Source organism: Phoca vitulina, unplaced genomic scaffold (genome assembly GCF_004348235.1).
Source record: "Phoca vitulina isolate PV1807 unplaced genomic scaffold, GSC_HSeal_1.0 scaffold2, whole genome shotgun sequence".
In the NCBI taxonomy this organism is placed as follows: domain Eukaryota; kingdom Metazoa; phylum Chordata; class Mammalia; order Carnivora; family Phocidae; genus Phoca; species Phoca vitulina.
The window spans coordinates 99,941,844-99,957,668 of record NW_022589705.1 but is presented as its reverse complement, the minus strand read 5'-3'; the positions used below and the strand labels follow the sequence as shown (position 1 = coordinate 99,957,668).

At 56.9% G+C, this 15,825-nt stretch overlaps 1 protein-coding gene across 2 annotated transcripts in view; it reads left to right on the top strand.

The window, feature by feature from the left end:
* Positions 1-937: 937 nt before the first annotated feature.
* PRKCZ (protein kinase C zeta) overlaps positions 938-15,825 on the top strand; it is an 87,567-nt gene continuing 72,679 nt past the window's right edge. The window contains exon 1 of one of the 2 annotated variants that reach the window (XM_032395352.1): positions 938-1,242. Coding sequence is in view for 1 of the 2 variants with exons in the window: in XM_032395344.1 (XP_032251235.1) it covers positions 2,012-2,021 (10 nt within the window). In the remaining variant the exon portion in view is untranslated. Of the gene's footprint in view, positions 1,243-1,591; positions 2,022-15,825 lie in introns of those variants that run through there. The other variant, XM_032395344.1, reaches the window with a different exon arrangement.

Sequence of the window (15,825 nt, the reverse complement as noted above, 5' to 3'; positions counted from 1 at the left end):
GCACTGAAATTTGTGAAATTTGTGAAATTTGTGTTTTGTGTGATTTCCACGTGTCTCGAGAACTTAGAAGCCGTCCTTAGCGTGTTGCTCTGAGCACCTGCTGTTCACCAGCCCTCGCTTCCGGTGGCAGAGACTCGGGGCCCTCGGCCTCGAGCGGAGCCTCTAAGTGTTGTGTTCAGGAGGCACACAGTGGATGAAGTGCCCGTGCACGACTGGTCGGCCACCGGGTGACTGGAGCTCCGAAGGGACTTCAGGCCCCACCTCGAACAGCTGAAGGAGCTGGAGTTCGAACCCAGAGCTTTGGCCCGAGTCTGTGCCATGCACAGGAGTGAGCACAGATCTGGGAGCCTGGCGCCTGCAGATCAGGGATGGGCGGGGGTGGTTCGAGCCAGAAGCGCGCGTCTCCTGGGCCTGCGGTGTGCTGACCACACTGTGTGTTTGCTGGGGCGGGGGGGGGGGGGGTTTGGCCTGACCTCCAAGCCCCTTGGACCCCACAGGGTCAGTGCTGGTCTGGCAACTCCAGGGAGGCTGGACGAGCGCCCTGACCTAGGCTGCTCTATCTTTTTCCTGGGTGTTTTTTGGAATTGGAGGGAATTGGGGTTGGGCTCCCATCTAGCCACAATGGCCGGATCCATGGCCTCTGTCCTCCCTCCCCTCCCAGGCCACAGCACCCAGGCCTCGGAGCCCGTGAGCATTTGTGTGGGCGCCTTCCCGGCCTCTGTGGACGCGGGCCGGAGGTCACTCGCACTCAGGTGGCCGTGCTTCCCCGCACTCCACCCGGGGGCCTGATCCGGGGGGCCCGGCCGGCTGGGCTCTGTTCCCACAGACACAGCATTCGAGAGGCTCTCGGGCTGAGCCACCCTCCTTTGGGCCGCTGCCCCGCGTTCTCTTTCAGGACCGTCCTAATGCAGAGATGCTTGTTTTCGTGTGACGTCAGCTCCTTGGTATCCAGGCCGTGTTTTAGTTGGTGCCTCAGCTGCCGGCTCCAGCTTCCCAGGGGAGCCGGGTACCACCCGGCCTGGAGACATGAGGAGGCAGGGATGTGAGAGGCGGGGGACGGGCCGGCCAGCCTTCCTTTAAATATCTGCTCCTCGCCTGTGCGCGCACCCTGCCCATTGTGGGTCCGCGGGGAGTGGAGGGCAGCGTCGGCGCACTAAAGGGAAGGAAGATGCCTCCCTTCACGCCCACCGCTCCGTAGAGCATAAAGAACCCTGTGCGGAGCAGGCGGGAGAAGAAAGCCCGGTGAGTAATGCACGTCGCCCGTGCCTTTCTGCCCGCGGTGCAGGCCGAGTGCACGGAGGCTGGGTCGGGGGCAGCGGCCTGGCCCGCAGCCTCGGCGCCGCACAGATGTTCCAGGCACGGGCACCGGTGCCGCCAGCCTGGGGCAGGGATGCGGCCGCAGGGCTCCGAGCCGCGGGGGGGGGGGGGGGGGGGGGGGGGGGGGGGGCGGGGGGGCTGGGGGGGGGGGGGGGGGGTGCAGAGCGGTGAGAGGCTCTTGTTTCTGAGGTGACAGATTTTTAGCAAAACAGGCCCCGGAGGAGCACGCCCTGCGAGCGGTGCGGCCGATGCAGGGGGTGCCGGAAGGAAACGTGTCCCCGGGAAGCCAGGCCTGTCAGCGCGGCCGGGCAGCCCCGGGAGGAGCGGTCTCGTGGCGCGGGGGCTCTGGCTGAGGGCAGCGTGGCTGTGGCGCGTGCTGCTACGGGGTGGATGTGCGCTCCGCCGTGGCCAGCGTGAGCCCCGCTCGCTCTCAGTCTGCGCTGCTGCCAGCCGGGGGGCTGCGGGGCCGCGATGCTGGAGGCCGGAGCCCCGGCACCTGCTCCCTGCACCGAGCTCCGCAGGGCTGCTCCCACTCTGTGTGCCCCTGCCAGTCCTGGCCCCGTGTTGGCGTTGACGACAGCGTCGTGGCGGAGTCTGGGTGGCACGGCTGGTGTTGACGTGCCCAGCTCACTGCACCGGGGTCCTCGGGTGTCGGCGATGAGCGTGGTGCTGGCGTCCGGTTTTCCGTTCTGAGATGGTCGGAGGTAGACCCAGCTGCGCCCGGGGGCTGCTGGGTGGCTGGTGGGGATGTGGGCATGTGGGTGTTTTCTGACGTCCATTTTGCAAGGTGTTTTTGTAAAAACCACCACAGCAGGCAAACCCCCTCCTCGGGCCGGCGGGGAGCTGATGGCCTGGGTGGACGGGCCGCTGGGGCGGATGGCCCCTTGTGTGAACGGTGCTGGGGTGCCGGGGAGGCCTCTGAGCGAGGCCGCCCCTCCCCCAGGAGCAGGAGGGACCGTCGGCCGCTCTGCCGCCGGCCCGGGTCGCAGGGGTAACTCATTAGTTTTGGATCCTTGAATTATGAGATTCAGGGTGTGTTGATGGGTGCGTGGGAGAGAAGAGGGAGCAGCGGTGTCGGCTCACGTGTGTGCTTGCCAGTGAGGAGAAATTAGCTGTGTCATAGTTTCTTGGGATGTCTGGGACATCTTGGCCTCTTTCCTTCCGTGTGGTCACGCGCTGCTAGTACGCGGCCGATGTGAACCCTCACTAAGCTGCTGCGCTGCTGGGGGGACCCCGAGCGCGGGCCGGAGCAGGTGGCTCCGGGGCCTCGGGGCCTCGGCAGGGTTTAGAGCCACGAGTGGGGCCAGGTTGGGGGAGCGCAGCCCCCGAGAAGCCCCACGGTGTGTTGCTGTCAGGGGGGCTGTGGCATGTGTCACCGTGTCTGTGTCCCGCTCAGACCCTCCTGGAGCCTCCTGTTCCTCCCGTCTCAGCGCGCCAGCCGCCAGCAAGGTGCCTACAAAGTTCAGGGCCGCTGACGGTTATGTAAGGAGTTGTATGTGCTGTTTGCCCCACTCTGAGGTCCTGCTAACCTTCCAGACGTCACCCCCCGAGTCAGTCACGCAGAGCAGCCGAGAGCCTCGGACGGCTCCATCTGCCCGTGGACGCCACCCTCGGCCCCGTCCGTCGGTGTCAACATGGTGGGGACACGGGGTCGTCTGTGTTCTGGTGGAGACTCCTGGCTCCAGAAGCCGCCCCCCCCCACTTCTGTCTCGTTCCCTCTGGTGTTTGGGGAGTGGCGAGGGCTACGTCTCGTCTGCTGGGCATTTCTGACCACCCGGATGGCACAGAGCCGAGCCCGTGGAGGTCCAGCCATTGGGTCGAAGCTCAGGTCAGCAGGTGCCTGGGGTCAGGCTCCTAACTTCTGAGGATCCAAAGACGAGGCAGCAGCTGTTCCCGTTACTGACCGGGAGCCGTTTCGGGGATGCATTGAGCCGGAGGCTGTGCGTGGGTGAGGGGGGCAGCCCTGAAGCCTGCTCTCCAGGGCCAGGCCCACTGAGGGTAAACCCCACTCCAGGTTTGGTGTGTCTTTGGTGTTTACATTCAGAGAATGTAACCTTCTGTGCCTCCCCCTCCTTGCTCGTGGTGAAAGAGGAGTTTAGGGTCTGGGGTCTGGGTGGGTCTGGCCTGTCTTGCCTAATCCCTGCTGCCACTGGGCCTTTGCTTGTGCTGTTTCCTTTGCTCTTGCCGGGTAAATGGCACTTAGGGCCACTGCCCCCGCAACCACTACTCCATAAGAGTTAGCTGGGCCTTGTGTGCCCTTGTAGGGCCCCGGCTCCCGGCCCAGGGGCCTGGAGCCAAGCAGGCCCTCTGTAAGTGTGGTATGGGAGGGACAGAAACGCTTTTTCCAAAGTAAGCCATCTGAACCGATTGCTCGTCCAATGTTCAGATGGCTTTTGGTAATGAAGTTAGGACACAGAAGACAGCACCGTGAAACCCCCACAGGTGTATTTGCAATAGCAGCTTATTTTTAGGATTCTCCTGGAGACGTAGAATAGGGCACCTCCTCTGCGACCGGCGTCTTTTCCTTTTCTGTCTCTGAGGCCTCCAGGCTGACCCAGCCGATTCCCCTCCATGCTGGGCGACTGCGGGATGGTCTGCCGTTTCCCCTACAAGGTTCAAAATCAGGCAAGGCAGGAGTGCCATGTTGAGAACTAACAACCTCTTCCAGAGGTTATTTCAGAGGTGCTGTGAGTGTACTCAGATAGCTGTGCGGGCTGACCCAGCTTCACGTTGGTGCATGCGTGCTTACTGCGTGAACAGGGCATTGTACCCCCAGTGTCCATGGATGGAGGGGACCCCGAGTTAATGTTTTATTGCTCAGTTTGGTGGTTTGAATGTGTCTGGGTTTGTGTGTGTGTGTGTGTGTGTAAGTTTGCTTCTCTTTTTAAGCTTCTATGGGAAATTTAAAAAGGTTTGATTTGTGACAAGATGGAGCCTCTCCACGTGTGCGTGGAAAGCGGGGGGGTCAGTGCCCGCTTGAACGGCCTGTTCTCTCAGCCCCAGACACCCCCGTGCCGTGCCTCTGTTTACTCAGATTGTGGAAGGAACTGAACAAAGTCATGTTGAGCACAGAGGCTGGGCGTGCCTTGTCTTGGTCAGGAAACCATGTTGTTACTGCTAAATGCATGTGTATAAAGTTTGCGTTGTATGTTATTTTCATATATTGAATTTGATTTTGAGTTTGACGTATTTCTATCTTAAGGTATTGAATAGTCCTACATGGTTTAAAAAGAGAGAACAGGTGTCCCTGCCCCTCCCTCCCACCTCCTGGAGGGGCTCACTTTCAGTCGGTCCGAGCGGGTTCTTCTTGGCATTTATTTCCAGATTGCTAAATAACACATTTATGCTGCTTTTAGATTTTTCTAGACTTTTCTGTTTGGGACATTACCTGTTCCCCTGTGTCTCTAGAATGGGTCATCTCTCTCTTCCTCTTTCCCCAAAATAGGTTAGGTCACCATTTATTGTTTAATCACCCAGTGTTTACGTTATGGTGCTTTGCAAAGGTATTCATAAGCCACTAGTGTTACATTTTTTTTCTCGTACAACTTTCAGTTTTTCTTGGGGATAATAATTGCCTTGCCTTCCCCCCCCCTTGGTGTTTTCTGGAAGTCTTGTCTCAAATTTGCCCATCATTTTTCCAGGAGGGCAGCCCTCCCTTGATGCCTGGGCCACATCCCTCCTGGTGCCCCAGGGTCTCCGCACAGTGTGTCCTGGGCCCCCCCTTTGCCATCATGCTGGGGATCCCCATGCCCCTCTTCTCTGCCTGCTTCCTCCATCCCTGGATCCCCCACCCCCTTTCTTGGCTTAATCTCTGGTTCAGACATCCTCCCAGACCTTCCAAGAAAGGGGGCCCCGAAGGTAGATTGTTTGAGATCTAGTGTGAAAGTGCTTTACTCTAGCTGGACGTTTCATGGTAGTTTAGCTAGGTATAGAATCTGTCCTGGAAACAGTTTTCCCCAAGCGTTTTAAAAGGATCATACTGGTGTCTGCCAGCCTCCAGTCTGATTGAGAAGTCGGGCCATTTTTACTTTTGTGTGTGTCTTATTTTCTCCAGAAAGTGTTCAGGATCTTTTTTTTTTTTTTTGTCTTTATTGTTTTCAAGTTTCATTATGCTGTGCCTTGATGTGGCCTTTCTTGTCTCTTGTGTTGGGAAGTTACAGTGTGGGAACTGAAGGCATTCAGGCATGGGATGCTTTCGTTTATTTCTTTGATGATCTCCTCCCCTACTATTGTCTTTTTCTAGAGCTACCATGGGTCATTTGTTGGCACTCCCAGACCGGCCCTCTAACTTTCTTGTCTGTTTTCCACTTCTGTTTGTTTTATTTTCTAGGAGATACTTTCCATTTTCAGTGTCTAAACTGTCTGTTAAGTTTGTTGTCCTTTATTCGGAGAGCTCTTTCTTGTGCCCTGAAGGTTCCTTTTTAAAATAGTGACTTGCTCTTGTTTCCGAGGTGGGAGATCACACCGTTTCTTTGAGGTTATTAATTATGGCAAGAGGCCCCATGATATAAGGTAATTGTGTGAGTTCTCGAGCACTTGACGGTTCAAGGCTCCCCACGTGCGAGCTGGTGTCGCCCACACAATGCCCAATGAGGGATTTGCTGTTGTTGTCTCCATCCTATGGTGAAAATGACACCTGAGGCACAGAGAGGTCAGGCGATTTTCCCAAATCACAGCCATGCACTGTGGAGCTGGGGCTCATTCCCCACAGGTGGGGCCCTAGTTCACGTTCTTTGCGACACTGCAAGGTCCCCACTCTGCTATTTGCCAGCCACGTGACCTCGGCCACAGCCCTGTCCACCCTGTGGTTCAGACAGTGGTAAGTGGGGTGGTGACCGTGGGCGTGGCTCCCCATCACCGTGAGGACTGACTTAGTGCAGCACCGTCTGAGCTTGGAGCGGCAAAAAAAAGGCGAGGTGATGAGGTAGTGCTGTCGAGTGAGTGGTAAAGTCTTCTTTCTTGGTGTTTCCTTTAGCCCTTGACACAACTCTGTTTCCACTGAAGTTCTTTTTCTCAGTTTGTTTTGGCCTGGGAGGATTTCTGCAGCCCCTGGGTGACCTCTGGTCATCTGCCTGTGTTGACACGTGGGGCGCCGTAGAGCTGGTGGACATTGCAGTATGATGGCCAGGGCAGCATCCTGCCTGGGGAGGGGCTGGGGTGTCTCACCCCTGGGTAAGGGGACTGCCACCATCCCCCAGGCTGAGCCCGCACTCCACCGGCTGCACTGGGTGAGGACGGGGCCTCCCTCTTTAGAGGTTGGGAACCCACACTGTGAGCACCCCACTAACTGGTGCATGGAGCCTCCGACTCATGGGCCTTTTAGGGTTCAGTTCTGCCCAGTCCCCTGCTGACCCCTGGGCCACCTGCTTTCCAGGTTCCAACGTGGAGCTGCCCCCTCCTGCGCTTCTCTTTTTATTTGTGTTTTTCTCCCTCTGGCTTTGGTCTTGGGAGGGAGTGTGGGTAAATAATTGTGTTCCTGCTGCTGTGTTTATCTGGACACCATCTAGATTATACCTTCCTGAGGCTAAATTACTCAGGAGAAGTGGCGCTAAGAAAGGTCTTCACAGGTGGATGTGGGCGTGCGTGGATGTTGTGAATCAGCATGTCCAGAGGGCCCTGAGTCACCATGGGACCAGAGGACGAGGGCAGAGCCTTAAAGGAAGGGGCTGTGACTCACTTTCCTTTGATGGCCAGTGGACTCGTGCAGGACTGGCTCTTAAGCCCCTTTCCCCGAGTGGGTTTGAGAAGATGGAGCGGGGTGGACCCACCGGTGCTTCGGCCGCACAGGAGGGTGTGTGTGTGTGTGTGTGTAAATAGACTTTATTTTGTAGAACAGTTTTGGGTTTTCAGAGAAATTGAGAAGATAGTACAGAATACCAGTCTCCCCATTATTAGCGCCCGTGTTAGTGTGTAGTCAGTTACGGCAAACTAACCAGTATCAGTATGTCGTTACCATTAGGTGAAGTCCACACTTTATTCAGGTTTCCTTAGTTTTCCCCGACGTCCTCTTTCTGTCCCAGGACCCCACATGACAGACATTCAGTTGTCACCTCCCCTTGGGCCCCTCAAGGCTGTGACAGTTTTGGACTTTCCTGTTTTGGGATGACCATGATGGTTTTGAGGAGTGCTGGTCAGGTGTTTTGTAGAATGCCCCTCAATTTGAGTTGCTCTGATGTTTTTCTCATGGTTAGACTGGGGTGTGGGTTTCGGGGAGGAGGCCCTGGAGGTATAGTGTTCTCTCATTGCATCGAATCACTGGTCCTTGCTCCCAACATGGCCTGTTACTGTGGCGTGATCTTGGTCACCCTGCTCGGGCATGTCTGCCACGGACACCGCTGCCCCCTTCGGAAGGGTGTCCCCACAGCCCACACTGAGGGGAGGGAGGCACGCTCCCCCTCTTTGAAGGGGCGTCTGGAGGTCTGCACAGGAGCTTTGACTCTTCACCCCCAACCTTTACTTGTGTGGACTCATGGATGTCAACCTCCTACTTGGGTTGCTCACGTTACTGCAGCTTTGGCCACTGCAAGTTGGCCCCAGGAGTGGTGACGGCCAGACCTGGCAGGAGGGGAGGGGCTGGGAGGGTGGGCCTGGAGCCCCCGTGGGGAAGGCAAGGTGGGCGATCTCTGGCCCCCCTTCCAGCCAGGCAGGAGGAGGAGCAGGGCGTGGACCTGCCCAGCCCTGGACACAGGCTCTCCCTCACTTCGCGTCACCCCTGGAGCTCTGTGGGATGCTTAGTCTGGGGAGCGGTGACAAAGGCGTGCCCTGATGAGCCTTCACGGAAGCTCAGTCCCGTCACAACGCCACTTCCAAACGGGGCAGTCTTCTGCTCTGTAACCCTGTTCGCTTCTCTTGCATTTCCTAATTCTGTGAAACGGTGACATAAAACAGGCTTGATCGAGGCTGTCCTGGTTCTAACTGAATTTCCCAGTTGGACGCTGCGTAGTTGTAGCAGGAAGGTGCCCAAGCATCTTTTCACACTGCTGTCCGGGTGGACACAGGCACAGGACTGCTGGAGGAGGTTCCATTTACTTCTGCGAGCCTGGCGATGGCTCCCACCACTCAGTCTGTCCTGGCTGCCTGGTTCCTGCTCTGGGGCCGTGTCTGGGGAGAGGGACCCCGTGCTGCGCGTCGTGAGGCACACGTGTGCAGGGTGGGGAGGCTGGGGGCTGCCCGAGTGGCCATCCAGGAGGACTGGTCACTTGCATCTTTCAAGCGTCCGTCTGACCGTCTGCCTTAAACGAAGGGGAGCGGATCTGGTATGCTGCGCTTACCTGGGCCTGTAAGGAAAACGGATCTGTGTGGAGACACGACTGATCATTTCGTGAATATGAGATTGATTAATCCTGGGATACAAGCGGCGGTGTGCTGGAAATGTTCTCTCTGGGGAGAGAGCGAGGCAGACCTGGTTTCCCTGGTGTAGAAACTCCCACCTCCGCTGGTGGCATGCGGTCGTCACGACGTCACAGAGGGCAGCCCAGGTGAGAGACGCACACTTGCTCTGGAGAGCTGGACATGGCCCTGCAGGGGTCCCCGGAGAGGGGCTTCCGCAGTCAGAGAAGGAGGTTGGGAAGGTGACGTGGAGACCGGGTCCCGTTCGGTGGGTCACGGCAGCTCTGAAAAGGACAGCTTCTGGATTGGCTCTGGGCTGTCCCCCTTCAGCACGGCGCCCATAAGGGTTCATGGTGAGCAGGGGAGCCGAGAAACGAGCAGCTTCTGGGGCAGCAGGCCCTGAGGGCGGCAGGTGGGGGGCCAGCGTGCTGCAGCTGGGACGCCCCCCCAGCCGTCCCCTCGTACTTTCCTCTTCTTGCATCTTACTAGGTCTGCATATGAAGGTCATTTAAGGCTGTCACACTGGTTGTACCTTCTTCCCGCGTCACTGCATCTGGGTCTTGGCCGGGACCCCGCGGCAGGCCCCTGGAGGGACAGGCATTAGGGAGAAGGTGCAGCGACGAGGTTGGCCGCTGCGTCCGTGGTGCAGACCGGGCTGCTCGGGGCCCGTCTCCAGCACAGAGCTCTAGCCCCTCCAGTCCCGTTCCAGCCTCCGGCCCTCCAGCCAGCCGCCGCATGATCCTCCGTACGCTCACGAAAATTACTGGGACCTCAAAGACCTTTCGGATATGTGGTTTTCATCGAGCGTGGGCTGTATTTGAAACTTAAAATGGGAAATACTAATTCATTCAAGCATTTTAAGCCTGTTAAATGTTAATATAAGTAATGTTAATGAAAGATTTAATTTTAATGAAAAATGACTCCGCTCCAAAAAAAAAAAAAATAACCGCGTGTGAGGGTGGCCGTGTTGCTGGGAACCCCAGGGGTGTCTGGCAGGGCAGATGGCCGGACCCCCTGCGGGCTTCTGCATCAGCCCGGCGTGTGCGGTTTTTTTTTTTTTTTTTTTAAAGATTTTATTTATTTCCCTGACAGAGAGAGACACAGCGAGAGAGGGAACACAAGCAGGGGGAGTGGGAGAGGGAGAAGCAGGCTTCCCGCCGAGCGGGGAGCCCGATGTGAGGCTCGATCCCAGGACCCTGAGATCATGACCTGAGCCGAAGGCAGACGCTTAACGACTGAGCCACCCAGGCGCCCCCGGCGTGTGCGGTTTAAGCGTACGAGGAAACTGTAGCATTTCGAAAAGCTTGGAGTGTTTGAATAGCCTTTTCAGATACACGTGTGTATTCTTCTTTTGTATTTCTCTAAAACTCAGCAAGTGGTTGTTTTTGATATGTTTGTTGCCACGTAGAATCTGAAACCGTATCTTAGGTTCAAATCCTGCGATCTCTTACGTTTGAGTAAGTTCGTGACCCACACATGCTTTTGTGATGTCGCACGCTGGTCATCTGGAAAATGTCACTGAGTTATGCTAATCTCCCGAAGGTGTGCAGGGAAGCCCCCTCCACTGTGTGGAGAGAGTGAAGGAGGCAGAGAATGTCCTACTGTGGGGATAGCTTGCAAGCAGGGCTCTCCCATGGGGGTTCCCAGGACCCCGGGGTCCCCAGGCTTCCCGGGCTCAGCCAGCTCCCTCTGCCCCCTTGCAGGGCAGGACACACGTGGCTGGCTGTACGTGGCCTGTAGCCCGTGGTCTATGCTGGGGGCGTGGATGGGGGAGGAGGGTGCTGAGGACGGTCAGGATCCAGTGTCTCTGGGTGTCCCGCCACTCAGGTCAACCAGAGTTGGGTCTGCTTGGCCACACGTCACCGTTACCCAGGGGAGGTGAGATGTGGGGCCGGGTGCTGGACGTGCGGGCTTCGCAGGTGTGCCCTTGGCACCCCACAGTGACTGACCTGAGCCTGTGACTGACTCTCCGCACCCTACCCTGTGACTGCATGGGTGGGGCGGGACGGTGGGGGGGACGGCTCTGTCCCTGGGCAAGGGATGGGGGGTTGTCGCATGTACAGAGGTTCTCCTGGGTGTCCCACCCAGCTCAGGTGGGCACAGCAGTGCCGTGGGGAGCCGTGTGGCAGGAGGGCAGGAACAGACCCGCGGGAGTGGCACGAGGGTCCTGAGGGAGTGGGCAGAGGCAGGCTGGGGTCTGCTGTGGGTCCCAGCAGCCAGCCCTTAGTTTTGTGTCATTAAATGGCACTTCCTTGGATGGTATTTTGTTCTAACAAAAATTAATCAGTGGTATTTTCGGTATTTTGGCATGCATACTTAAGGGAAAGACAAGGACACGGGTCGTCCTGTGTTCTCACGACCCCCATGATTTTGGGGGTACATGGCACAGTTAGCCAACAGCTGGGGCCCAGCCGAAGCCGGTGACACACCCACAGAAGCCCGGGTAGTTGGAATTGGGTGCAGATGTGTTCCCAGACCTTCAGAACCGGGGCCCCGAGGGCTGGCCCTCTTGGGTCTTCCCTGTGGCCCCCTAGCCCACCAGCGGGAGGGCCCAAACCCACATTCTTTGCCACAGTGCCTGCAGCCTCCCCCTTTACCAAACCATGCGTTTGTTTATTGTAGTTTTTTGAAAATTCTTTTTATCTGAAGATACCTGCTGCAAGCCGATGGCCCCGGTGATTTTGTTTCAAGCACGGAGGTCTTGCCGGTGGTTTCGGCATTCCCCAGCGGCTTTGCCAGACTCGGGCGTTCCTGCCGCCATGCCAGGGTGTTCAGGGACCCTTCCCCAGCATCGGTTGGCGTTATGCCGTAGGAAAGCGTGTCCCTTCTTCCCAGCCTGTTTACAAATACCCTTGCAATACCAGTACGGACTGGAAGATTTTCTAGAACTTCTGTTGTCTTAAAAAACACTTGTGCCGTGATGGATGTTGAGGCTCAAAGCCTCCCGCATCTGACCGCCGAGGTGTGAGCTCCGTGAGCTCTGACACTTCCCAGCGGTTTTGAAAGCCTTTCGACACTTCCCCGCCCAGTCGCCTCTGGGATCCCCATGCATACTGGGGGCCAGCCTGGAGCCAGCCCGTTCCTCAGGGAGCGGCCCCAGCCGCCCTCCACCCAGACCACAGAGCCACCCCCCACACGACCCCCCAGGACCACAGAGCCCCCCGCGCAGCCCCGGCTGGCTCCCACGTGGGCCCAGCAGAGGCGGACGTGATGGGTCCAGAGCTGGGGTCCAGAACCGAGGTGGGGCTGGGGTTTCTGGGCTCACTGGTCTGTGGACTTTTTGTGCGTGTTTTTGGGGGTCACCTTGAATTCATGTGTTGTCAGATGAATGGTGGTGGTGTCAGCCTAGCCTGCTTCTGTTTCCGTAGTTTTAGGGTGTTTCCCCCGTCCTAGCTGGTCTTACTTATGGGCTGTGTGACACATTAACCTGACTTCAGACATAAAAACCACACAGAGGGATGGCTCCATCCCATTTGCTCATTTCACCGACCTGCACGTCTTCTCGTCAACACAGGAACACGTGTGTGTTAGCGACTCTTGCTGCATAGACGGTCTCCGCGTGTGTACGCTCCTCTGGACGTCCTGCACCCGTCCACATTCTAATAGTAGGAATACGTGTATGTATTTAGGATGAGAATAGAGATCAAAAGAAGTGATGAATTTTTAAATACCAATGAACACTTCAAGCATCGCAAAATCCAGAAAAATAGCATGAATTACACTCCTCGGTAAACATCTGCATGGCGTGATTCTGTACTTCCTCACCCGGATTTTCGAACTGTGAACCCAGGCGGCGTCCTCAAGTGGCAGGTTTGCAGTGTTTTCTGTAGGGAAACCCAGTGTTGATGACCTCAGTATTCCCATGCCACTGTTGACAAAATTTTACTTTCCGGCCACTTTAAAATCCTTTATTTTCAGCCTCAGAATTATTACTGTAACGTCACATAAATTTTTGGGATTGTTTTGAAATTTGGGGAGAATCTCAGTTGCTCTTATGTGAGATCGGTAAGACTTTAGGACATTCCAAGTTTTCTTGTGGCGTGATTAGTCTGAAATGCTCTTTGGGATGACAATGCTGCATTGCTTTGTGCAGAGCCCTCCCTGGCGGGACGCATTCTATGAGTTTTATGTTCTCGGCATTCATGTTGTAATGTTTTAGAGATGTGTGAAATGTAGGACCCGGTTTCGTATTTTTGTGGAAATGCACAAAACACAGCTCGCCACGCAGAAGTGCCCACCAATACAGGGATTCTTATGTGTTCTGAGGCACGTAGTTCTTTATTATTATTAACTATCATTTGTTAAAAGATTTTATTTATTTGAGAGAGAGCGAGTGAGAGAGAGAGAGCACAGAGGGAGAGAGGGAGAAGCAGACTCTCCGCTGAACAGGGAACCCGACTCGGGACTCAATCCCAGGACCCGGGATCATGACCTGAGCCAACGCTTAACGACTGAGCCACCCAGGCGTCCCCTATTATTATTAATTATAATTTGTATTCAGAATAACTACTTCTGCTCAAAACTGGGAGGCAGTTGTTGGTCGTGCAAGGCGTCTTGGCGGACAGCGAGCCCCCAGCATGTGCGATGCCCCACATCCAGTCACCCTCCTCACGCATCTTCTTCGGTAATTGTGGCTTTAAAAGAAATCACATAATATAGAATTTACCACTTAACCTTTTTTAAACGATTCTTTTGATTTAGTCTTTATTGTTTTAGAGCTACGTAGGTTCACGGCAAAGTTGAGAGGAGGGTGCAGAGATTTCCCCTATATTCCCAGCCCCTGTTGGCGCACAGCCTGCCCCGTTATCTGCACCCCACAGAGGGTGCATTTGCGACGGTCGACAGGCCTGCAGGGACGCGTCGTCATCCCCCAGAACCTGCAGCTGACTTTGGGGTCACTCTCGGTGTTGTGCAGTGTGTGGGTCCAGACACGTGTGTGATGACACGTATCCATCCTCGTGGCTTCACCGCCCTGCTCCACCTGTTCATCCTCCTCTCCCAGCCCCTGGAATCCCCGCATCTTTTTACTGTCTCCATAGTTTTGCCTTTTCCAGAACGTCGTGTAGCTGGAATCATACAGCCTCTCTCCCTTGGTGATAGGCACTCAAGTCTCCTCTGTCTTTTCGTGGCTTGCGAGCTCACCTCTCTGTAACGCTCAATGATACCCACTGTCTGGATGGACTGCCGTTGTTTATCTGTCACCTGCTGGAAGGTATCTTGGTTGCCTCCCAGTTCTGGCAGGTGTCAGTGAAGCTGCTCTCAACATCTGTGTGCAGGGTTCGGTGTGGACAGAAGTTGTCAGTTCCTTCGGGTAAATGCTGAGGAGCGTAGTCAGGGTGCTGGATCATACGGGAAGAGTCTGTTCAGTTCTGTAAGAAACCGCTGGACGTTCCCCGGAGCGGCTGCGCCATGTTGCGGTCCACCAGCAGTGACTGAGCGTTCCCAGGTTTGGTGTTGCCACCGTTCTGGATTCTGGTCACTCCGACGGGTACGTCGTAACCGTTCCAGCATACGGTTCAGAGGGTTAGCCGCACTTGTGGTTGTGCAGTAGGCCCTGAGAGCTTTCTTCTTGTTGGCTTGTCAGCACAGAGCAGTGCGTAAGGAGCGGGAGATAAACGTGGGTTTGGAGCATCAGGGCTCACAGGGTAAGGCTTGGTCACGGGTAACTGAGTGGACAGCTGGGAAGGGGCCCTCCGCACCGAGAGAGCTGGACCGTCAGCCCCTTGGACGGGGGCCTGAGATGCCAGGGGCTCTCGTGGCGAATGCACCTCAGGTGAAGCCTCTGCTTGCGGGGATTGCAACGATGCCCTCGTTTTTGCTGTACTTATTTGGGTCTTATCCCACCGTCCAGAAAATTTTGGTGTTGTGTTACCCAAGGAATAAAGCAAGATATCGGAGCAATATGTGAATTATGTCATCAAAAAGATTCATCGTGTAAAGAACAAATGAGTGACTCGGAGCTGCTTTCTTCTGGACCGGCATTTTGGGAAGGGGGGAGGGTTTGCTGCTCCGAGTGGTCTGGGGACACACAGCTGACTCTTAGGAATGGGGCACAGAGCGCCGTCCAGCCTCAGCGGGGCCCAGGGACAGGCGTGCGGGGCAGGCTGCCTGGTGACTGGCACGTGCTGGCTGCCCAGACACATGGTGTGAAGGCATCCTTTGTTCGGACCAGAGCAGGGCTGGTTCTGAATAGCCGCTTTCTCTGCCTGCCCTGTGCGGTAGCGAGGGGGGCTCTGCCTCACATGCCGTCCAGTTCCACCTTGCGTTCTGCTGCTTCCCTTGGTGTGACCTTAGGAAGGTCACTTAGCTGTTTCTTCATCTACCTGGCCCCGGCCCTGCCTCCCTCATCTGGATGACCCACCTCTGCAGGCTGAAGGAGCCTGTAAACAGGAGTCCTACTGGCCCTCTACCCCGCCTTGGCCTCCCTCGGGCCCCTCCCACTTCTCTCTGGTCAGCAACATCCCCTCACCGCCTTAGCCCTACCTCCCTCTGCATGGACAGCTCATGCCAGCAGGTCGGCATGCCTCCCCCATTCCCTGTCTTCCTACCCATCCCCCCTCCACCCCATCCCCCCTCCACCCCATCCCCTTCCACCCCATCCCCCTTCCACCCTATCCCCCTTCCTCCTCATCCTCCTTCCACCCCATCTCCCCTCCACCCATCCCCTCTCCACCCCATCCTTCCTTCCACCCATCCCCTTCCACCCATCCCCCCCACCATCCCCCCTCCACCCCATCCCCCTCCACCCCATCCCCCTCCACCCCATCCCCCCTCCACCCATCCCCTTTCCACCCCATCCCCCTCCACCCATCCCCCCTCCACCCCGTCCTTCCCTCCACCCATCCCCTTCCACCCATCCCCCCCACCATCCCCCCTCCACCCCATCCCCCTCCACCCCATCCCCCTCCACCCCATCCCCCCTCCACCCATCCCCTTTCCACCCCATCCCCCTCCACCCATCCCCCCTCCACCCCGTCCTTCCCTCCACCCATCCCCTTCCACCCATCCCCCCCACCATCCCCCCTCCACCCCATCCCCCTCCACCCCATCCCCCTCCACCCCATCCCCCCTCCACCCATCCCCTTTCCACCCCATCCCCCTCCACCCATCCCCCCTCCACCCCGTCCTTCCCTCCACCCATCCCCTTCCACCCATCCCCCCCACCATCCCCCCTCCACC